The sequence below is a fragment of the Ovis canadensis genome, chromosome 2, assembly GCF_042477335.2.
Source record: "Ovis canadensis isolate MfBH-ARS-UI-01 breed Bighorn chromosome 2, ARS-UI_OviCan_v2, whole genome shotgun sequence".
NCBI lineage: Eukaryota > Metazoa > Chordata > Mammalia > Artiodactyla > Bovidae > Ovis > Ovis canadensis.
In genome coordinates this window covers 140,690,907-140,713,536 of record NC_091246.1, presented here as the reverse complement: position 1 = coordinate 140,713,536, position 22,630 = coordinate 140,690,907, and the positions used below count along the sequence as shown (strand labels likewise).

At 45.1% G+C, this 22,630-nt stretch overlaps 1 protein-coding gene across 1 annotated transcript; it reads right to left on the bottom strand.

Moving 5' to 3' along the window:
• Window positions 1-2,369: 2,369 nt before the first annotated feature.
• On the bottom strand, window positions 2,370-22,060 carry CHRNA1 (cholinergic receptor nicotinic alpha 1 subunit). The gene is made up of 9 exons (XM_069577174.1): window positions 21,250-22,060; window positions 16,130-16,275; window positions 15,975-16,019; window positions 14,893-15,002; window positions 11,565-11,760; window positions 8,828-9,065; window positions 6,017-6,240; window positions 4,410-4,649; window positions 2,370-4,096 (listed from the first exon to the last, which is right to left on the bottom strand). The coding sequence occupies exons 1-9, from the start codon at window positions 21,290-21,292 to the stop codon at window positions 3,965-3,967; spliced, it is 1,374 nt and encodes a 457-aa protein (XP_069433275.1). The 5' UTR covers window positions 21,293-22,060; the 3' UTR covers window positions 2,370-3,964.
• Window positions 22,061-22,630: the final 570 nt, after the last annotated feature.

Genomic DNA, 22,630 nt, shown 5'->3' with positions numbered 1-22,630 from the left:
TGGATCTTTGTGGACACACTAATGTCTCTGCTTTTTAATATGCTGTCTAGGTTGGTCATAGCTTTTCATCCAAGAAGCAAGGGTCTTTTAATTTCATGGCTGCAGTCATCATCTGCAGTGATTTTGGAGCCCAAGAAAATAAAGTCTGTCACTGTTTCCATTGTTTCCCCATCTATTTGCCATGAAGTGATGGGACCAGGTGCCATGATCCTGATCTTCGTTTTCTGAAGTTGAGCTTTAAGCCAACATTTTCACTCTCCTCTTTTGCTTTCATCAAGAAGCTCCTCAGTTCCTCTTCACTTTCTGCCATAAGGGTGGTGTCATCTGCATATCTGAGGTTATTGACATTTCTCCCGGAAATCTTGATTCCAGCTTGTGCTTGTTCCAGTCCAGCGTTTCTCATGATGTACTCTGCATATAAGGTAAATAAGCAGGGTGACAATATACAGCCTTGACGTACTCCTTTTCCTATTTGGAACCAGTCTGTTGTTCCATGTCCAGCTCTAACTGTTGCTTCTTGACCTGCATATAGGTTTCTCAAGAGACAGGTCAGGTGGTCTGGTATTCCCATCTCTTTCAGAATTTTCCAGTTTATTGTGATCCACACAGTCAAAGGCTTTGGCATGGTCAATAAAGCAAAAATAGACGTTTTTCTGGAACTCCCTTGCTTTTTTGATGATCCAACATATGTTGGCAATTTAATCTCTGGTTCCCCTGCCTTTTCTAAAACCAGAGATGAAAACTGAGACAATGGGTGGAGGCAGACCTTAGACAGAGGTGGAGACAACGCTCGTAGTGATTGGCAGGCAGAGGTGAGGGCCGGTGCTCTGGGGGAGCGAGAGATGAGGGATTCAGGTGGTGGAGGGCTCGGTGGCTCTGCCTACTGAAGAACTGGAGCAGACCTGGAGCTCAACAACAGCAGTGGGAGAACGACCTTGAAAGTGGTGAGCTGAGAACCAGGAGCAGGAAACTCAGGCTTCAAAGCAGACCCAGTAGCTGGGGTGTGAGGGGAGACCTCTGGCCATGGGCAGGGAGGCCGCCTGAGCTCCCCTGCGCCGCCTCTCACCCCCGGAATGAACATAATGGCATTGTGGTCCACAGTGATCAGGGCCAAAACTGAATACCTCCCACCTCAGCCCCAAAACTTCTCACCATCTGATTTAATTGTTCATACATTTTCCAATTTAATAAAATCCCAGTTCTGACGACTAGAACAGAAAGAAAAAAAAAAAAACAACAACACAGGGATTCAAAGTCTGAACAATTCCTCCTTCCATCTTCAGTCTGAAACAGCCTCCCTCCTCCCCACCCCCAAGAACTCTTGGCTTGTTCCAGTTTGAGGATGCTCCTTATTTTCTCCAAAGTCACCCCTTTACCCAGACACACCCATCGACAGAGCCACACAGGGGCAGGACAGGGCTGGGTGCTCACCTCTAGAGGGGACAGATCCCAGAACCGTCTGTCTCCCCTCCCATTTCATCAGGAAGGAAGGGAAGGAAGGAAGGGAAAGTCGCTCAGTCTTGTCCGACTCTTTGCGACCCCATGGACTGAGAAGGCTGGTAGGCTAGAGTCTATGGGATTTTCCAGGCAAGAGTACTGGAGTGGGTTGCCATTTCCTTCTCCAGGGGATCTTCCGACCCAGGGATCAAACCCTGGTCTCCGGCATTGTAGGCAGACGCTTTACCCACTGAGCCATCAGGGTCAGCCCTTAACAAAGGGAAGAGATTCCAAAGGTGAAAGTCCTCAACTTGGTGACAGATAGATGGAACAGGTATTTAGGGGCTGATGGAGCTTCACACTGTGACGTTCATTCCTAGTCAGGGCCTCCCTGCTGGCATCCAGGCCAGGGGGTGAGCAGGAAACATGTTGGAAGGTCTCACTGTTGGGAGACAAATGGGCTATTTGATATAAAGGAAATAGCACCAGAGCAGGAATTTAGAGAGCTGATTTGTCACTAACTAGCTCTGTGACCTGAGGGAAGTCACTGATCAGGGAGCCTCAGCTTCCTTGTCCTTAGAATGGACAACATGACTTTCAAGTTCCTTCTCTGAATCGTTAGTGAACCCTGGGGGACTGCGATAAATTAGGCAAGCAGATTTAGGTACTGAATCTCTCTTCCCCTCTTTTTTATCTAATTGTTGTAAAATATACAGAACATGAAACTTACCAATTTTTTATTTTTTATTATGGTCAAATGCACACAAAATTTACCATCTTAACCATTTTTAAACGTTCAGTTCAGCGGCATTAAGTACATTCACGATGTTGTACACCCACCACAACTATCCACTTTCAGAACTTTTTCATCATCTCAAATTGAAGCTCTACCCACTAAGCAATAACTCACCCCTCTCCCCAAACCCTGGTAATTGCAATTCTGTTTTCTGTCTTTATGAATTTGACTACTCTAGGTACCTCCCATAAGCAGAACCATACAATATTTGTCCTTTCAGATCTGGCTTATTTACTTAGCATAATGTTTTCAAGATTGATCCATATTACAGTATTTATAAAAACTTCCTTCCTCATGCATTTGCTCTTATGCTGATGGACAGGGGTGGTTTTTTACCTTTTGACTATTATAAATAATGCTGCAGTGAATATTGGTATCCACGGATCTGTTCAAGTCCTGCTTCCAGTTCTTTTGGGTGTATATCTAGGAGCGGAGTTGGTGGATTATATGATAATTCTATGCCTCGATTTTTGAGGAAATGCCAAACTGTTTTCCCTTTAGTTTACTCGTAAATCAGGCACTCAGTCCTGCCATGGGTGTGTCACGGGGAATGCCAAGGAGACATAGATTGAAATCGCCTGAGTTCAGACAGGTGGCCTGGCACTGCCGTTCCCCACTCTCTCTGGGACTGATGTCGGTCAGCTGTGCTCTGGGGATGACGGTCATTACTGAGCCCAGGGCTGTACACTTGCTAGTACTGGGGTGCACTGCCAGTGGGTTGCTGTGAAGAAAGGAAATGCACTTCCCCTCCTACTCACGTGTCCAGAATTGTAGAGACGATGATGTGTGCACACATTTGCGATTTCATTCATAGAACTAGAACCTCAAACAGGGTTGGGATAAAGACTGGGGGAAAGGCAGGGGGTTTAACTGGGAAGGCAGGAAGAAGGCTAATCCTGGGACTGAGCCTCCTCAAAAACACTGACCAGAGTCACAGTGAGCGATGAACCAGCCCAGCTCAGAGCTACTGTGAATCCACATGATCTGGGTTCAAAAGTCGGTTCTACTTGCTAGTTTGGATAATGAACTTAACCTCCCACAAGTTCAGTTTTCTTATTTATAAACTAGGGACATTTACAGAGTTATGAGGATTAAAAAAAAAAAAATGTGATCTCATTCCCACAGTGCCTGGCCCCAGACTCCATTCAGGTTAATTACTCTTTTCCCTCAAACCCCAAACATCAAACTCAGGTGCTGTGTTAGATTGGGAAGATACTCCCTCACCTCCAAATTCCAGAAACTTCAAAACTTGGTTTTTGAGGCAGTTTGTATTTTGGTGGCCATTCTAGAATTTCCCTATTGTCTTTCTATTGCTTTCCTTCTCTCCAAGTCAAATGCTTTTTCTTTGGGGGACTGGCAGATGGGGCTTTTTTAGTAAGTACAAAACTGACTATTAAGCAAAAAATAGACTCTTTGCTTAAAATTTAAAAAAAAATTATTTTTAAATTATCAGAAAACCTCAGTTATCATGGGCAAAATTCTTCCAGATGCTGCTGGAAATGAACGCCTTTTGTAGCAATCCAGGTTCACTTACTGTAGAGGATTCACTCTCCAGGCAGCCACAGCAGGAGTGAAGGGAGAAGCAATGTGAACACGCTTGGAGGCCATAACCTTATGTAAACATAAACCGTTGCCATGAATAATAAATACAGAAAATTAAATATCTGATAAGTGAGCATGTATCCAACTAGACAGATCTCCCTGGTGCGGAGGTTCAGCCCAGCTTTCCACTCATCCTTGCTGATTTAATTCAATGAGCCGACCTGCAAACACAGCCAGGGTTCCGATGATGCAGACGAGCATGAAGACTGCCAGGAGAATGTGGTCCATCACCATCGCGACGTACTTCCATTCCTCAGCCGCCTGGGAGAGAGGAATATGTCAGAACGTCCTGAAGGTGATGGCGGACTCGCAACGCACTCGTGCTATCCGTCATCCAGGGGCCCCTTGACTGTGGATCCTCCCTCCACTGGCACCGTGATCTTTATCTTTTAAAGAGGTTATTCACAATGTGACAACTTGCTGAGATGGCCTAGGGAGTCATCAGGCACATCTTACGTCAGTAGCTGCCCCTTGAATGCCAACCTTCCCATCAAGCCAAACCTGTCAGACACTCTGTGCTTAAGCACGTGACCCTTTAAACCCCAAGGTGTGGATCTCAAGCCACAACGCTTACGTTATTGGACTCCTGGTCTGACTTCATGGTCTCTGCGATGTATTTGATGCCCTCAATGGCACTTTTCACCTCGGGGTGTTTGATCAGGGGAGAGTGGAAACCCATTGGTGGAGGCCCTGGTTTCCCAGAAATGTCAGAAATATCGATATCTTCTGTAAAAATCTTTGTGTCTTGTTTTTCTCTGGATGGTCTTTTCATCGTGGAGAAGAACATGATATTTGGGATAGTGTCGATAAAAACCTAATACAAAAGAAGTCCAGGTATGGGAATTATTGTCAGCAGGGCAAGCATCAGACTATGATTGTGAATAAGCAATGAGACCTTAGGCAAGTCATTCAGGTTCTCTAGGCCTCAGCCACTTTTGTCCCTAAAACAAAAGGACCATACTAGATTTTCTCAGATTTTCATCGGTGTCCTGTGGCCTGTTAAATGACTAAGGCTAAGAGATGATCCTGTAATGCCAGTAGTTGGCCACTGGAGGGAGCAAGTGTGCAGCTATTGCACTCCTAAGAAACCACTGATGCTTAAGCTTCCAGACCCCCAAAAGCACTTGCTTTCTTCAAAGCCCCTATTCTCATGACCAAAAGATTAACGGGCCCCTCCTGCCAAAATAAATAAATAAATAAATAAGGTTCCAACCCCACAAAACAGCTAGACTGTTTTCTTCTGTTTCTGGTTCCTGAAGAAATGCAGCATGGGTATTTCTGCACTCGTGCTCAATCGTGTCCGATTCTTGGTGACCCCATGGACCGCAGCACTCCAGGCTCCTCCGTCCATGGGATTCTCCAGGCAAGAACACTGGAGTGGGTTGCCATTTCCTCCTCCAGGGGATCTTCCTGGCCCAGGGATCAAACCCAAGTCGCCTGTGTCTCCTGTATCGGCAAGCAGGTTCTTTACCTCCGCGCCACCTGGGAAGCCCTATAGGTATTGCTAGGAGTTACTTAACAGCCTTTAGAGAAGCAGAGACTACTTCTCCCAAAAGAATGCATTGCAAGCAGCAGTTTCTCTGTCAGTTCGTGGCAAACCTTTTGCATTGTGCACAAAAGCCGGGACATTCGTGTCTGTGTGAATGTGTATGAAAGAACTGATACACCTGAAATGTTAACACATTTTAAAATTCAGTAAAATAAATATATGAGACCAAGTCCTTCATTAAAACTTAACTTTTTGACAATCTCTTCAAGCCCAGCCACCTCACCCTGCCCCACCCCCCACCCCGCCAGTCTCCAGCCCTTATTCTAGTCTCAGCAGATGATTCCGCCAGCAAAGAAATTATCAGTCTGTTCACATACAAACAGGTCAAGGTTTCAAGGTATTTGAATTAAAAGATAGTGATTTATTTGTCTTTTATAAACAAAGAGACTCTTTAAGGTTGACATTGAAGTGGGCTTTGTTAATTCTGGTTTTCTTATCTCCCTGGGGAGGCTACATGAGTTATTCATCTTTAGCCAGAGTCCAGAAAAATTCCTCCCCCAAAGCCCTTACAGCCCAAGAAAGCCTTTTTGTTTCCAAGTGCCTAGCAGGGTTACCTAGGACGCCACTGGCCGTGTGGAAGGGCAGACTTGCGGCTGCCCTGTGCAGAGTGTCCTGGTGCCTTGCTCACTCACCTTCCGCACCCACTCGGGCATGACGTGGGTGCTGGGGGAGCGGTGGTGCGTGTTGATGACGACGACGGTGATGATGATGGATGCGATGACGAACACCATGGTAAACAGCATGTACTTCCCAATCAAGGGCACGGCGCTGGAGGTGGAAGGGATCAGCTCCACGATGACCAGAAGGAACACGGTCAAGGACAGCAAGACAGAGATGCTCAGGGTCATCTTCTCTCCTGGACGAAACGAGGAGGAGGCAGACACAGCAACCCACCCGTTAGGGGCTAAACTGCTCTCCCCCCACATCTATAGGTCTTCCTACGTGGTTCAGCTGGTAGGAAATCTGCCTGCAGGGTAGGAGACCTGGGTTCGATCCCTGGGTTGGGAAGACCCCTGGAGGAGAGCACAGCAACCCACTCCACTCTTCTTGCCTGGAGAATCCCATGGACCGAGGAGCCTGGCGGGCTGCAGACCATGGGGTCACAAAGCATTGAACACAACTGAACAACTGACAGTGAATTTATATGTTGAAGCCCCAAACCCCAGCACCTAGGGACTGTATTTGGAAACAGGGCCTTTACAGAGGTAATTAAATTAAAATGAGGTCTTAGGCTGGGTCTTTGGTGACTGGCGTCCTTATCAGAAAAGATTAAGACACAGACAGAGAGAAAGGCCATGTGAGGGCGCAGGGAGAAGCCAGTCATCTGCCAGCCACGAAGAGAGGGTTCAGAGGAGACCAATGCTGCTGACACCTTGATCTTGATTTCCAGCCTCCAGACCTATGAGAAAATAAATTTCTGTTGTTTAAGCCACCAGCCTGGCGTCCTTTGTGAAGGCAGACCTAGCAAGTGAACACACCAGAGAAGCCCAAGGGAGAGAGAGGAATGCGACTGGCCTGTTCTCAAAGCCTCACACTGGGAGTTTCTTTCTGCAGTATTTCCTATGAGACCCTGGCACTTAACTCTGCTGACAATGGCAAGTGGCAGGCATTTCCGTCCGATGCTGCCAAGCAGGAAATGCTACTTCATCTCACGCCCCAGAATTCTATTTCTTGGTGGAATCCAGGGGAACCAGAGAGGTTCTGGGTGGCAAGTGAGAACCCAGATGGCAGATTTTCTGTCTGCAGCAGAACGTCTTAAACCTCACAAAACTGAACCACAGCCTGGCCTACTTGTTACTCAGCAGATGGATGTGTAGGTCAGAGGTACATGTATCTTTCTCACCATGGAAGCAAGCTGCAAGACCAAAGCTGAGAAAGGACAAAATCAATGATTTCACACCACTCACTTTCTCATATTCTCTAAGGGGATGACTTGTTTTGTGTGTGTGTGTGTTTTGATTTTTTTTTTTCCACATTAAAGGCCAAGGGATTCCCTTTCCCCTGAATCTTTTCCCCAGGCCCTACAATTTCAGGGCAAACAATTCCCGGATGGTGTCTTGCCTGGACAAGTAAACAAGAAAGCCAGGGAGTGAATGACACTGGAATAGTTTTGTGGGGATTGATCAGCTCTGAGGCAGTAAAGAGCCTTTGGAAGGGACTTTCCTTGGGCTGGTCTTGCTGTTTGCGTCCTGGGAAACCCTCGTACGGCCCTGCTTTCCAGTGTGGAACTTTGCCCTTTCTGGACTCTTTCAGATGTTAGTGATATACGCAGGATCCAGCGTGGAGGCAACAAGAAGTTGTCAGTTTCTGGTGGATAGGAAAGTCTTCAAAAGTAAAACAGGAAACAGAATTATACATGTAAAACATGGATCAAAGTACATCAGATTTCTCAATTAGTGATAATAGTAGCTGACACTTCTCAAACTGTCTCTGTTCTAAATGCGTTTCTGGCATAAATCATCTAATATTGACAGAAACTTTGTTTAGTTTCCATAGTGACCCACCTAGTGTTCTCTCTCTTCACTTTGAGAAACTTCATTTGATTATAAAGTTGAAAAAATATTTGTGATCATTTGTTTAAGAACAAATACAATCCCCTAGAACATACATTCTGTGGGGCAAATTCTGCCCTGTTCTTTACCTTATCCCTGTCTTGCAACAGTTGTTTAAAAGGTATCTATTGAGTGAGTGAATGTGTAAGCTTTTTTTTCCTTATTGGAAAGTTGGATTTAGACTTTTGTGGGTTTTTTCCTGTGGCATTTTGATACAGTTGTTTTCTGGCATAAGTTTGAGGACTATCTTACTATCTTTCTTCTTCTACTTGTCTGCCTTACATTGTTTGAGAGCAGTGATTTGCTGGCAGACATGCGTGTTTCCTTACCCCCTTCTCTCTAGATCGTTGGTGTCTGGTGAAATTATGTCATAGGTGTGATTACTCAGCAGGAGGCCCAGGCTGATACAGGGGAAAGAATTGCCACTTGGGAAGTATGGTCTTATGTATAAAGATACTGCCATGTGGAGAAGAGATACACAAAAGCTATTTTCAAGCAGCAAGCAGTAGACGAAAGAGGTAAGACCTGAGTTAGTCACAGAGAGCAAGCGACTTCATGGGGGAAGGGGCCCTGGAGTGTCTGTGGTCCACACCTTGCCCAGCGTGTTTCAGGGCACACAGCAGGTATTCAGCAAACAGGTGCTGGTGGTTATTCACTTAACCCGCTGTGTGTGCGCATCTTCAGGGTCACATTCAGCTCACACTTCTGCCGGCCCTGTGGTCTGCCCCAGAGGCCTTCACCACGTGGCCAGTGATGCACCCTTCCAGGGCTGGTGCTTCGGGTCTGTCTGCCTGTATCTGTTCATCAACCATGGTTATTCCTGGCTTCCCCTAAAATAGCAGCGCGAGATCCACCAGCGGCAGCAGCCGCCACCACGGCAACTGCACCCACCTGAGTCTGTGGGCAGGTAGAACACCAGGCCGGTTAAGAAGGAGAAGAGCAGGCAGGGGATGATGACGTTGACGATGAAGTAGAGGGGCAGGCGCTGCATGACGAAGTGGTAGGTGATGTCCAGGTAGGGGGTGGAGGGACAGCAGGCGTAGAACACCCAGTGCTTCCAGCCCCGCGACTCCTTGATCACCCATTCTCCACTCTCCATGAAGTTGCTCAGGTCCGGCTGGTCGCTCTCCTGAGGACATGGAATGAAACTGTGACATCCCAGCCTTGTCACCGTGAGGAGGGGCAGGGTTTCCTAATCAGCTGTGACAAAGCAATAGACTCCACTGCTGTTGCATACCTAGGAGGGGATCTTGTGTATGTTCCTTTCCTGTAAAAGAAGGGGGTTGGGGACTTTCCTGGCAGTTCAGCAGATGGGACCTCACCTTCCATTGCAGGGGGTGTGGGGTTGATTCCTGGTTGGGGAGCTGGAGTCCCACATGCTGCTCTGCCAGGGAACCAAAACAGTACAGAGGTGATTTTGTAACAACTCAGTAAGGACTTTGAAAATGGCCCACATCCAAAAAAAAAAAAAATCTTAAAAAAAATAAAAAATAAGTGGGTTGGGACTATTGGGATTTTTTCCATGTTGACTATACATTCAAGTTTCCTGGGAGCTTTAAGACTAGCAAGGAGAGACAAGAAAGCCTTCCTCAGTGATCAGTGCAAAGAAATAGAGGATAACAATAGAATGGGAAAGGCTAGAGATCTCTTCAAGAAAATTAGAGATACCAAGGGGACATTTCATGCAAAGATGGGCTCAATAAAGGACAGAAATGGTATGGACCTAAGAGAAGCAGAAGATATTAAGAAGAGGTGGCAAGAATACACAGAAGAACTGTGCAAAAAAGATCTTCACCACCCAGATGATCACGATAGGGTGATCACTCACCTAGAGCCAGACACCCTGGAATGTGAAAGCAAGTGGGCCTTAGGAAGCATGACTACGAACAAAGCTAGTGGAGGTGATGGAATTCCAGTTGAGCTATTTCAAATCCTACAAGATGATGCTGTGAAAGTGCTGCACTCAATATGCCAGCAAATTTGGAAAACCCAGCAGAGGCCACAAGACTAGAAAAAGGTCAGCTTTATTCCAATCCCAAAGAAAGGCAATGCCAAAGACTGCTCAAATTACCGCACAGTTGCACTCATCTCACACGCTAGCAAAGCTCAAAATTCTCCAAGTCAGGCTTCAACAATACCTGAACCATGAACTTCCAGATGTGCAAGCTGGTTTTAGAAAAGGCAGAAGAACCAGAGATCAACTTGCCAACATTTGCTGGATCATTGAAAAAGCAAAAGAGTTCCAGAAAAACATCTATTTCTGCTTTATTGACTACACCAAAGCCTTTGACTGTGTGGGTCACAATAAACTGTGGAAAATTGTGAGAGATGGGAATACCAGACCATCTGACCTGCCTCTTGAGAAATCTGTATGCGGGTCAGGAAGCAACAGTTAGAACTGGACATGGAACTACAGAATGGTTCCAAATAGATAAAGGAGTACATCAAGGCTATATGTGGTCACCCTGCTTATTTAACTTATATGCAGAGTACATCATGAGAAACGCTGGGCTGGAAGAAGCACAAGCTGAAATCAAGATTGCCAGGACAAATATCAATAACCTCAGATATGCAGATGACACCACCCTTATGGAAGAAAATGAAGAGGAACTAAAAAGCCTCTTGATGAAAGTGAAAGAGGAGAGTGAAAAAGTTGGTTAAAGCTCAACCTTCAGAAAACAAAGATCATGGCATCCAGTCCCATCACTTCATGGCAAATAGATGGAGAATCAGTGGAAACAGTGTCAGACTTCATTTTTTAGGGCTCCAAAATCACTGCAGATGGTGACTGCAGCCATGAAATAAAAAGACGCTTACACCTTGGAAGAAAAGTTATGAGCAACCTATATAGCATGTTGAAAAGCAGAGACATTACTTTGCCAAAAAAGATCCAGCTTATCAAGGCTATGGTTTTTCCAGTAGTCATTAATGGATATGAGAGTTGAACTATAAAGAAAGCTGAGTGCCGAAGAATTGATGCTTTTGAACTGTGGTGTTGGAGAAGACTCTTGAGAGTCTCTTGGACTGCAAGGAGATCCAACCAGTCCATCCTAAAGGAAATCAGTCCTGAATGTTGATTGGAAGGACTGACACTGAAGCTGAAACTCCAGTACTTTGGCCACCTGATGCAAAGAGCTGACTCACTGGAAAAGACCCTGATGTTGAGTGGGAATGATTGAAGGCGGGAGGAGAAGGGGATGATGGAGGATGAGATGGCTGGATGGCATCACCGACTCAATGGACATGAGTTTGAGTAAACTCTGGGAGTTGGTGATGTACAGGGAGGCCTGGCGTGCTGCAGTCCATGGGGTCCCAAGGAGTTGGACACGACTGAGTGACTGAACTGAACTGGGAGCTTTAAAACCTATTGGTGCCCTAGCTCCACCCTAGGCTGATTCAATCAGAATTATTGGGCCTGAGTAGTCTGGGCATAGGAAATTATGTAAGCCCCAGATGGTTCTCTTATGTAGCATGTCAAGAACTTGCCCAAGCAATTGAAAAGCATGAAGGTAGATGATCCCTGAAGAGCTAGTGGATGCAGCGGGCCTGCGACAATGTAGGGGCAGAGTTGGAGACCTAAGTCTTGCTTTTGCTGCATCCCAACTCCTCCCAAGGGGTCATCACGTACCGGGTTGATGACCACCACAGAGCCGTCATAGGTCCAGGTGCCCAGCTTCATGGTGCAGTTCTGTTCATCAAAGGGAAAGTGGGTGACGATGATCTCGCAGTAGCTTTTGAAGATGGCGGGCGGTGTCCATGTGATGTGGCCAGTGTAGTCCAGGAGCACTTTGGTGAACTTGACAATAGCAAAGTCACCATCTGCACTACAGTTGGGATAAAAGAAGAACAGGGCTCCAAGTGACAGATGAACCTTCAGTTCTGCTTGGGGATGTTAACAGGAGACAGCTGGTAATTATTCAGGTGCTAATTATAGAAGCTTTCTTTTGAGCGGCATTGCTTTTTATCTATGGCCGTGTTTTCCAAATTTGCCTGATAATAAGGATCATGGGGTGCTTGTTTAAAATACAGATTCCTGAACCTAGAAAATAATACAAGTGAATCTGTATACAAAACAGACTCACAGGTATAGGAAGCAAACTTATGATCAACAAAGGGGAGGGGGAGGGACAAATTAGGAGCATGGGGTTAACAGATACAAACTACTATACTTAAAATAGACAAGCAACAAGGATTTACTGTGTATTACAGGGAACTATACCCAACATCTTGTAATAACCCATAATGGAATTTATCTGCAAAACATCCAAATCACTATGCTGTACACTAGAAACTAACACATTAACTCTACTTCAATTTAAAAAAAAATTAAATGTAGATTCCTGAGCACTGAATCTAAGCACTGAATCAGGATATCTGGGGATGAATCTGAGAATCTATAGTTTTAAAAAACTAACTGGTAATACAGATCCGCTGCATCCCAGACTTTTTTTTCCCCCAGTCCTCAGTAGTATTTGTAACATTGAAAAAGTGAAAAGCAGAAATGTTAGTTGCTCAGTCCTTTCCAACTCTTTGTGACCCACAGACTGTAGCCCACAAGGCTCCTCTGTCTATGGGATTCCGCAGGCAAGAATACTGGCGTCAGTAGCCAGTCCCTTCTTGAGGGTATCTTCCCAACCCAGGGATCGAACCCAGGTCTCCTGCACTGCAGGCAGATTCTTTACTGTCTGAGCCACAAGGGAAGCCCCAGTCTCCATCTATGCCCTCTCTGATATACTTTAAAAGTTGATTGGGGATGCTTCTCTGGTGGCTAGGTGGTGAAGAATCCACCTGCCAGTGCAGGAGACACAGTTTCGATTCCTAATCTGGAAGGATCCCACAGTAACTAAGTCTGTGCCACAGCTAGTGAGCTTGTGCTCTAAAGCCCATGAGCCACAACTGCTGAGCCCACATGCCCCAACTACTGAACCCGCTGCACCCGAGAGCCCGGGCTCTGCAACAGGAGAAGCCACTGCAATGAGAAGCCGCAACTAGAGAGGAGCCCCTGCTCTCCTCACCTAGAGGAACAGTCCCTGCAGCAGCAAAGAGCAGAATAATCAATTTTTAAAATATCTTTAAAAGCTCTTTTACAAAAGTTAATTGGGGGAAAAATCCAGGAATTTTAAATAAAAATATGGCTAGTGGGTCATTACTGTGATAAGCATGTTAAAGAGGGTTCTATTACCTTTGAAAGAACTATTTAGACTCCAGTGGAGCAGAATCAAACTCAGATGCCTCTAGGCCAGGCAAGTGAGGAAGGAGGGAGAGGTGAGCCTCACAAAGCTAGAGCCCCACACCCCGGCAAGGAAGTGTGTCTGCGTGGGAGTGAAGGCTCCATGTTGCCTGATATTTGATCCTTCCTTGGAAGCTGGAAATCTCGATTTCTAATCCAAAGTTTTCATATTTTTGAATGTTGGAATTTTCTAGAGAGGCTAAAGGGCTTCCAAGGTGGCCCTAGCGGTACAGAACTGTAGGAGATGTGAAAGGCTTGGGTTTGGCCTGGGTGGGGAAGATCCCCTGCAGAAGGGAATGGCAACCCGCTCCAGTATTCTTGCCTGGTGAATTCCATGGGCAGAGGAGCCTGGCAGGCTGCAGTCCATGGGGTCACAAGACTGAAGCAGCTGAGCATGCATGCAGAGGGGCTAAAAATTCAGGTTTTGATGTATTTTCCTATTTTCAAATGTTGGCAATAATTTCTCATTTGAAAAAACAGCATGGTGGATACTGAAAGATAAGAAACTCTCCCTGCAGATCTACTCGTCCCCCAAATGGCCTGTCCCCTAGGGCCTTAGCAGAGAGCAGGATAGTAAAATTAGGGGCTGAAAAGTGAGTGGGGTCTGCCTGGCGCCCCATATGGGATATGTCATGCCTCATTATATAAACCAAGAAATTTTCTCCCCATTGATTTTTCCTTGGGACTGAGAAGAGGCTCTATCCAGAAAACTATGCAGCTTTAGATCCTCCCAACAGAGCTGAGGGGGAGGATGGTCTACATTTCTCCTTCCAAGCAGGTGAAACGGGATTCTCTCCCCTGTGAGAGTGTTTATGACTGAGCTGATCTAAACGACCAGAGGGTTTTAATTGCTTCGCTTAGATTCTAAGTGAAAGATAAACTTAACCCTGAGAGATACACACTTCTTCCTTATCAGCACACCTGTCCCAAAGTTTACACAAAATGATGGGATACTTTGGCTCAAGCTTGAATCCCAGGTCTGATTGGAAAATATGCAATAAAATATCAAAGTTGGGGAGGGTCACCTTAAAGGGTGTCATGTCCGCTAACTAGCCCTGGCCATCTTCCCTGGAGAGTCTGCTAGTATGCACAGCCTGCTCACCCCAGACGCGTGCTGCAGACTGTCAGGCCACAAATCCTCTAGGCCAGTGCTGCTGCCTGGAAGGATGCTGTTTGCAACGAACATTCCCTGACAAATGAAGGGCGTATGATAATGAGCGTGTCATTAAAGCAGAGTGTCTTGAATCACATTATAATTTCACAATGTGCAGTCTGTCGCAGAGCCCAGCGGACGGGCTACACAGGCATCCCGGGCCATCAGCAGCACGCAGCGTCCTGGGATGCCGTGAGGAGGTGACGAATAACAACCCTGCGAGGTTCAGACCTATTGGTCGGAAGGACATTTAATTCCAAGGAACTCAGTTATAGGACGTTTGGGTTCCTTGGATAGTTGCCACATACCCTTCAGGAGTTCTCAGGGATTAAATGTCCCCCACCCCACAGCCCTGGTTCAATTTGGCTCTGATAATTGTTTCTATTCATAACATGAGACACCATATGGCACCCCTAGCATGTCAACTTGGCTGTTGGTTTTTAAGGGTTATTTAATGGGAACAGTGGTGAAACGCCTACGGAGAGCGGCAGCCCTTCCGTGAGGGCACTTGGGCTCCCCCTGCCCGCCCCCCCCACCGAATGTCTGCCTTCTCATCCTGGCTGTTTTGCTCACTTGTTATAAAGAACGAAGTCTGGGTGCCAGATCTTTTCCGAAGGAATGTGAATCTTTTTCACGCCACCATAGTCATCTGGATTCCATTTCAAGTTGTAATCCACCCATTGCTAGAAATGAAGACATTTTTAATTGATGAAAAACAATGAAAAAATCTGGGGTTATCAAGAGCTCTGATGGACATGGTAATTCAGGTATGGACAGAAATTGTGCTCTGGTAAGAAGGGTTTGATTCAGAGTTTGGCTTTCACTTGAGTAAGAAGTAAAATCACATACAGAGCATCAAGTACATGCTGGCACAATTCTAGGCGTTTCAACCCATATTCATCATTTAGTCCTCACAATGTTCTCATGGGGTAGGAGTGATTATTGACCCCATTTTACAGATGAGAAAACAAAGGTAGCCCCAAGTCATGCCATCAAGTACACTGCCCACCTTAGCAAAGGAGAATGACCCTATTGTGAACATTTTCCTCAAGCAGGCAACCTCACTTTTTGAAAAGTGCTATATTTTTTCTGCATTATAAAAGTTACATATGCCCAATGCAGTAAATTATGGATAACACAATGTTGAACTGTCTCCCCCAGATTAATACAAAGTTCTAATCCCCTGTACCTCAGAAAGCGACCTCATTTGGAGATAGGGTGTTTATAGAGGTAATTAAGTTAAAGTGAGGTCATTAAGGTGGGCCCTAATCCAATATGACTGGTGTCCATATAAGAAGGGGACGTTGAAGAAGATGTATATTCAGAAAGAAAGTCATGCGAACTTGAAGACAGCCAATTCTAAGCAAAGCAGAGAGGCCCGGAGCAGATTCTCTCTCACGACCCTTAGAAGGAACCAGTTCTATCAACACCTTAATGCTGGGCTTTTGGCATTAAGACCTAACGAAGTGATACATACAGGTAAAGCACAAATGAAAATAATAATAGGAATGAACACAAAACAGCCCACTACCCCAAAATATCTGCTTTCAACATTTTGGTGCATATCCCTGTTACCCAAATTGACTTCCTCTGAGCCCATGTTAAATTTCAGAGTGAATGAGAACAACGTGAACACACTTATCCAGCTGCCTTACCTGCTTCAGACGAACGTTGGTTGTCACGATCTGATTCACTTCATCCTGAAAAAAAGATAAGGCCCGTCTTTAGGGGGACCAGTGGGGAGCTGGAGAAGATGCCCTGGACTGGGCGGTGTGGGTGCTGTGGGGTGCTGGGAACTCTCTTGTCTCACCACGTTGATGAGCTGTATCAGCTGCAGGCCCACCGTGACCTCCACAGGCTGGCGGTGGTCTTCCACGGGCCGTACCACACTGTTGTAGCCTTCAAAGAGCTTTGCCACCAGACGAGTCTCATGTTTGGAGCCCAGGACGAGGCCAGCTGAGATGGCAAAGGACACACTCACTGTCAGAGTCGACTCCCACACACCACACACACTAACGTGAATATATATATCTATCTGAATCATTCTGCTGTATACCTGAAACTAACACAATCTAATAAGGCAACTCTGCTTCAATTAAAATACAAAAAAGCAAGCAAAAAATGTGTACGTGAATGTTCATAGCAGCAATATTTTAACAGCTATATGGTGAAAATAACACAAATGTCCATCAACAGATAAATGAATAAACAAATTGTGGTATATCCATACATTAGAACGTTATTCAGCCATGAAAAGGAATGAAGTTCTGTTACATGCTGTAACATGAATGATCCTTAAAAACATTATGCTAAGTAAAAGAAGTCAGACACAACAGGACATGGATTGTGTGATTCTATTTATATGAAATATCCAGAATAGGTAAATCCATAGAACAGAGTCGATTAGCAGTTGCCAGGGACTGTGGGGACAGGGAAAGGGGAGAAACTGCTAATGGGCCCAGGATGTCCTTCTGGGTGATGAAAGAGTTATGGAATTAGATAGTGGTGATGGTTGCCTAACATTGTGAATATACCTAATGCTACCGGATTGTGTACTTTAAGATGGTAATTTTATGCAATGTCTATTTTACCATGGTAAACTTCACATTCATATTTATGTATTTTTAACATAATTTTAAAAATAAAAATCATCTATGTCCCAATTAAGTTGCTAAGAGAGAAAATCACATATTCTATTGACCTGGATTTGGGTCTCCTGTTCGGTGCATATTAAATTCCAAGGAATCTTTACTACATTTTCCTTCAGGATGAAGGGCAATATCATGCGGTATTCTCAGAGCCCGCAGCCTTCAGGCGTCCAGCGTGACACATCTTCCCTGGTGAGCAGGCAGAAAGACATTCTCACCCGAGGTTCCGAGGGGTGCACTGACCTGTCTGCGGTCACGCGGCTAGGGAAGACCTCAGGTTAGAGCCCGTCACTCGGCACCGTGCTCCTGAACTCACTTTTAATATTATGAGCGTGCTGTGGGCTGTCCTGGAAACTGTACAACTACATGTGCTGTTATTCCTACGAGAAAATGTGTTCCAAATTCCAAGCGCCTTATGAAGGATCCCTGTAACTCAAGCCCTGGTGGTTTGGGGATTGCCTGTTCACGGCTGGGAGAGGAAGTAGACACACAATCCATCTGCCCGGATTCATGTAACCAGATCTCCCCTTTCCGCAGATTACTGCTGAAACCACACCTTTTCCCCGGGCCAAGACAACTTTTAAAATGAAATGAGTGAGACACTTTCCCTTTTTCCCCCCTCAGTTGTGTTCATATTAATCGATCACCTCTAAGGCAGGTCATTATTATTTTTTATTATTTTTCTGCTTGGATCCTAAGTTTGGAAGGGCTTGCCAACAAAACAATTATTAAGTAAAAAGTAGTCCCCTTTTCTATTTCTATTGATCAACAAAAATAATCACATATCCCCCTTGTTTTGTGTCAGATACTCCCCTACATGCTATACGTACTAAAACTTTCAATCCTCGTAACAATGATAGTATATACTGTCATTATCCTCAGTTTTCAGATGGGGAGATTGAGATCCAGATTTCATCGGTGGTAGAGCCAGGATTCACACCCAGAGTCTACACTCTCCACCACTATTTCTCATCCTGAGCTTAGATCAGCTTGAAATGACTAATGCTGTATAATGAGCTGAAACATTTTCATCCGCCCCAAAGTATGTTTTAATTAGCCTGTCGGGCTTTATTAAAGGTCCTATATTTGTGTTACGTTATTGAATCCTTATAAAATTCTATGAGGTCAGTCTTTACTCCTATTTCACAGATGGGAAAACTGAGGTCGGAACAGCAGAGACGCATGTCATGGCTCCCAGCTAGCTACAAGTGGGATTCTAAGTGGAGGCAGTCAGACACAGGACCTGTATACCTCACCACTTCCCTAAAGGCGAGCGTCTTGTGTCCATTCAACGTTTTGAAGCTTTCAGTGTTGCTAAAATATCTTCATTATGACCTTCCTGGGCTCTGTGTGTGGAACTCCCAGCTAGCCTAGCTTTTCATTTCTAGTTTCTCGAAATGTCTGAACCCAAAGGATTCATGCAGAGCTTTCACATGGCATCTCCCCCAGCCCACTGGCATTGGAGACCCCTCAGAGCTGCATATTGTCCGTGGAGTTTTTGCGGTGGCCCCTTGGGACACAGAAATCCTCTGTCTTCTACGCTTTGTCTACCCCCGGCCCCACCCAGCCCACAGTGGGGGCAGGGGGGTGCTGGCATGGATCACTTCAAGCCTCGGCCACTGGGTTTCAGGTTATTGCTTTGATGTTATCTTGGGCTGCTTATTTTTAAGTGACGGTTTATTCCAGTTTGACATGAAGAACATGCTAGAAAGTAGCAGAGTGAGCAGATGATCAGCATTATGTGGCAGAAAAATACGCAGGCGGACCCTAAGGTCACCTAGGGAGAAGGGAGGACTGGGGAGCCTGGCACGGATGGCATTTCAGGGATATGACTCCCTCCTTTGCGCCCTTGCCAAGGACAAGGGTGCCTGTGCCTTCCGCCGTGAGTTTCTAAGGAATTCCTGAGGAGGTCTCCATTTCTTAGGACACATTCACCGGTATTCTGCTCTTTTTTCCTCCTCAAAGCAGGGCAGAGTATCACTCAAAGTTTTATCACATAAAACTTAAAGGACTGAACTCAGAATTCTACGTTTTGTTCCCAATTCCAGTGTGGTCTGGAGAAATGGACAATTTCTTCACAGATTCAATAAATCACAGTAAATACTTTCTTTGGAAGGCAGGTATAAACTGACAAACACACAGATAAACACATAAATAACGTCAAAGTTCCCCTTTTCAGCAAAATCGCGTTGGTCATTCTTATTCAGATGGGGGCAACACTAACTCATTCATGTATTTGTCCAACATTTGCTGCACGCAAAGCGCTGTTTGAAGAGCTTTGAGGTTTTCAGACATGAATCTGACCCAGATCCCATCTTCCTACTCTCATGGACATCGACATTTGTCTTTTACATAAATAACTGTGAACAAGTTGAAAAGCAATATGCCATAAGGAAGGTGGCAATGAAGTGCTTGAGATTCCTGAGCTGGGAGAGAGGAAAGATCGTAATGAAAGTGCTGTATAAATAGAACAGAGATCATTATGAGTTAAGCTAATACCGGAAAAAGTGTCACTGTTATAAATGAGAATTTTGCCCCCAAGGGATTGAATCAAAGTAGGGGGACCAGCCACAATTTCAAAGTGTTCTTTTGTATTATACTGGTCCAATCTGTATTTTTATTTGGGCGACAGCTTGCTGGGTTGGGCCAAAAGAATTCTGTCCTTGTCTTCCCAGGTAGCTCAGTGGTAAAGAATCCACCTACAAAGTAAGAGACACAAGTCTGATCCCTCAGTTGGGAAGATCCCATGGAGAAGGAAATGGCAACCCACTCCAGTATTCTTACCTGGGAAATCCCATGGACAGAGGAGCCTGGTGTGCTATAGTCCATGGGGTCACAAAGAGTTGGACATGACAGAGCGGCTAAACAAAAACAAATAGTCGCCCTGGGTAATTCTTATCTTGACTGGTGCTGTGCCTCTGGCTACCTTCCCAATTTCAGGCTATATTTTCTGACTGTGCTCATAAAAAATGGAGTCTGATCACATTCCGAAGTTTATACCTCAGGGGACTTTGGGATGGTCCCAAAGTCAGTTTGAGATGGTCAGTTTATGTCTCTTAGCTTCAGTTTCCCTACAATAAAAAAAGAGATGTTGGATTGCCTCATCTTGCCCTAAATTTCCATGAATCATCCATGTGAACTGACATCAGACTCTAGGTTTGATCTACATACATATCACATACTTAAAAAAAAATAGTTAAACATGAATTTCTGGAGGTTTTTGGTGTCCTAAGAGATCTCTTAAAGATTTTTAAGTGTAAATATATCACTTAAGAATTTCCATTGAGTGTGGTGTTTGCAAACATACACACATACATACACCTCACCACCACCATCACCACCAGGCCAGCTTTGGTTGGATTGAGTCCAAATTCCACAGGATATAATTTACCAGAGTTTAGGCTATTTCCGTCAACTCTGCTATTGAAAAACACTAATAATAAAACTCTTCACCTCTTTTGCCCAGAAGACCTGTGTTTGTCAGAGCAATATTGGAGAAGGGAAATCACAGCATGTCAGCCGTCTTGTTTCTCAGCTGGGATGATATCACCACTAAACTTTTATATGAAACAATCAGCTAACATCTATTTCCCTCAACCGGAAGTTTGGGATTCAGGATAGCATTTCAGTGGCTGTGTTGTGACACAGTCCAGAGTTGAATGCAGGTCAAGGGCTGTGCAAGATTTTTATGGGTTCAATTCACATAGAGTAATGTCCTTTAAAAAAAAAAGACAAGAATGCATTCATATGAACTTTTTTTAGCTTCAGAAGTTTAAGAGATTACAAAATAGTTCTTCTCTCGTGGAAAGTTTGGTTGTGGTTGTGAATAGGTTTTTCCCTCCAGCACATGGAGCTGTCGATCAATCCTCTTCATTTTCAGAATTCTCCCAGAGCCATAAAAGGACCAGTTAACTGTATTACTTGTGATCGTAAGTCACCCTGCTAAGTCCCTATAGTTGTTCAGGTATGATAGTGACTTCGGGATGGTAGCAGAGGCGCTGGATCCCGTCATCCAGGTGACTCATACAGACACTGATGGAGGGAGAGAATGGCAGGTTTACTTTGTAGCTTCTGAGCAGGCAGCTCCTATTTTAATTGGATAACCCAAGCAAAAAATCTTTATCCGCAAACACAATTAAGCCAACATCAGTGAGGAACTGCCAGAAGAGCCTGGGACTGTTGAAGCCCTGCCATTCTGTATTTGCATCAAAGAAGCAAGACTCTGGTTTGGGGGCTTCTAGAGCCTCAGCCTCACAGGACAGCCCCCGGCCCCGGCACTTACCTGAGCAGAGTCCGAGGAGCAGGAGGAGCAGCCGGGGCTCCATGGGCTGGTGGTGGAGTGGCGGCTTGAGCTGCTTGCTGGCACTCTCTGGAGGGACACTCGGCTGCCGGAGGGCTTGGAAAGTGAGTTGGCTGAGCTGAGCTATTGTTTTACACCACCTGTTAGTGGCAGTAACAGCTGGCTGCCCAGAGTTCAAGAGCCCAGGGCTGAGGTCGTTAACGTTATTACAGGGTGTATGTTTTACACAACTGCTGGACCTTTGACAAGTTGAGTGTTTACTGCACTGTGTTTTAAAAGGCACTGTGAGTCTGGTCTTAATGAAAAAAAAAATGTTTCCCTATTGAATAAATTATTTTACATGATGAGAAACCCCTTCCCTTTTGTACAAACCAGAACCTCATCTGTGTGGATCAGAACCTCATCTGTGTGGATTGATCTGATCAGGACAACTTGGTCTGAGCAGATAGTCAGCTGTGTGTGTAAGACTTTATCCTAAATCACAAAAGTCCACATTCTACTAAAAAAGGAAAATTTTCTTGTTCCCTCTAGGCTGAGAGGGCCAGGGACTTTGCTGACTGAAAGAATCTGAGAAGAGTTAGTAGGTTCATACTGAATCAGTTGCTGGAGAGAATTCCATGTTTGATTGGGTTTGGTTCTAAACAACGGTGACTTCTTCCGAAAAATTGATTTATGATGGCCCCCAGAGTGCCTGTTCCAACCCGTCTCTGTAGCAGGCAATGCCTATTCCGCAGTGCGCCATTGGTGACAGCCAACAGCCCACCTCCTATGGCCTGTTATTCAAGTGAAAAGTAACTAACGGGAAAGTGCCCCACTGCATAAGCGCTGCTCCAGGCTCCTCCTTCCTGCCATCATTCCTCTGCCTACCCTCACTCAGGAAGCAAGGAGCAGAGTGGTTCAGGTTCAGGTTTCAAGTGTTTGTTTAAAAAAAAAAAAAAAATCTCCAAAACCTGCCGTTGGTAATTAATTGCTCAGTCTGAGAATGATTTCTTTCTTTCCTCCTTCTTCTTTTTTTTTTTTTTACCAAAATAGAAAAGGGAGCAGTTATTTAAAGATACCCTGACCATTCTTTCCTTGCTTCCTTCTTAAACTGAATGAGGTGAACAAGGTCCTTCACCTTAAGGTCAAGAACAGCATCCTGGCCAATTCCCCTATTCCAGTGAGTCCAAAGAAATAATTAGGGAAAGATTTGGAAGTGTAGTGGAGAGAGCTTGGGGTCTGCAATAAATTTACTCCTTGGAAGGAAACATGACCAACCTAGACAGCATATTCAAAAGCAGAGACATTACTTTGCCAACAAAGGTCCGTCTAGTCAAGGCTATGGTTTTTCCAGTGGTCATGTATGGATGTGAGAGTTGGACTG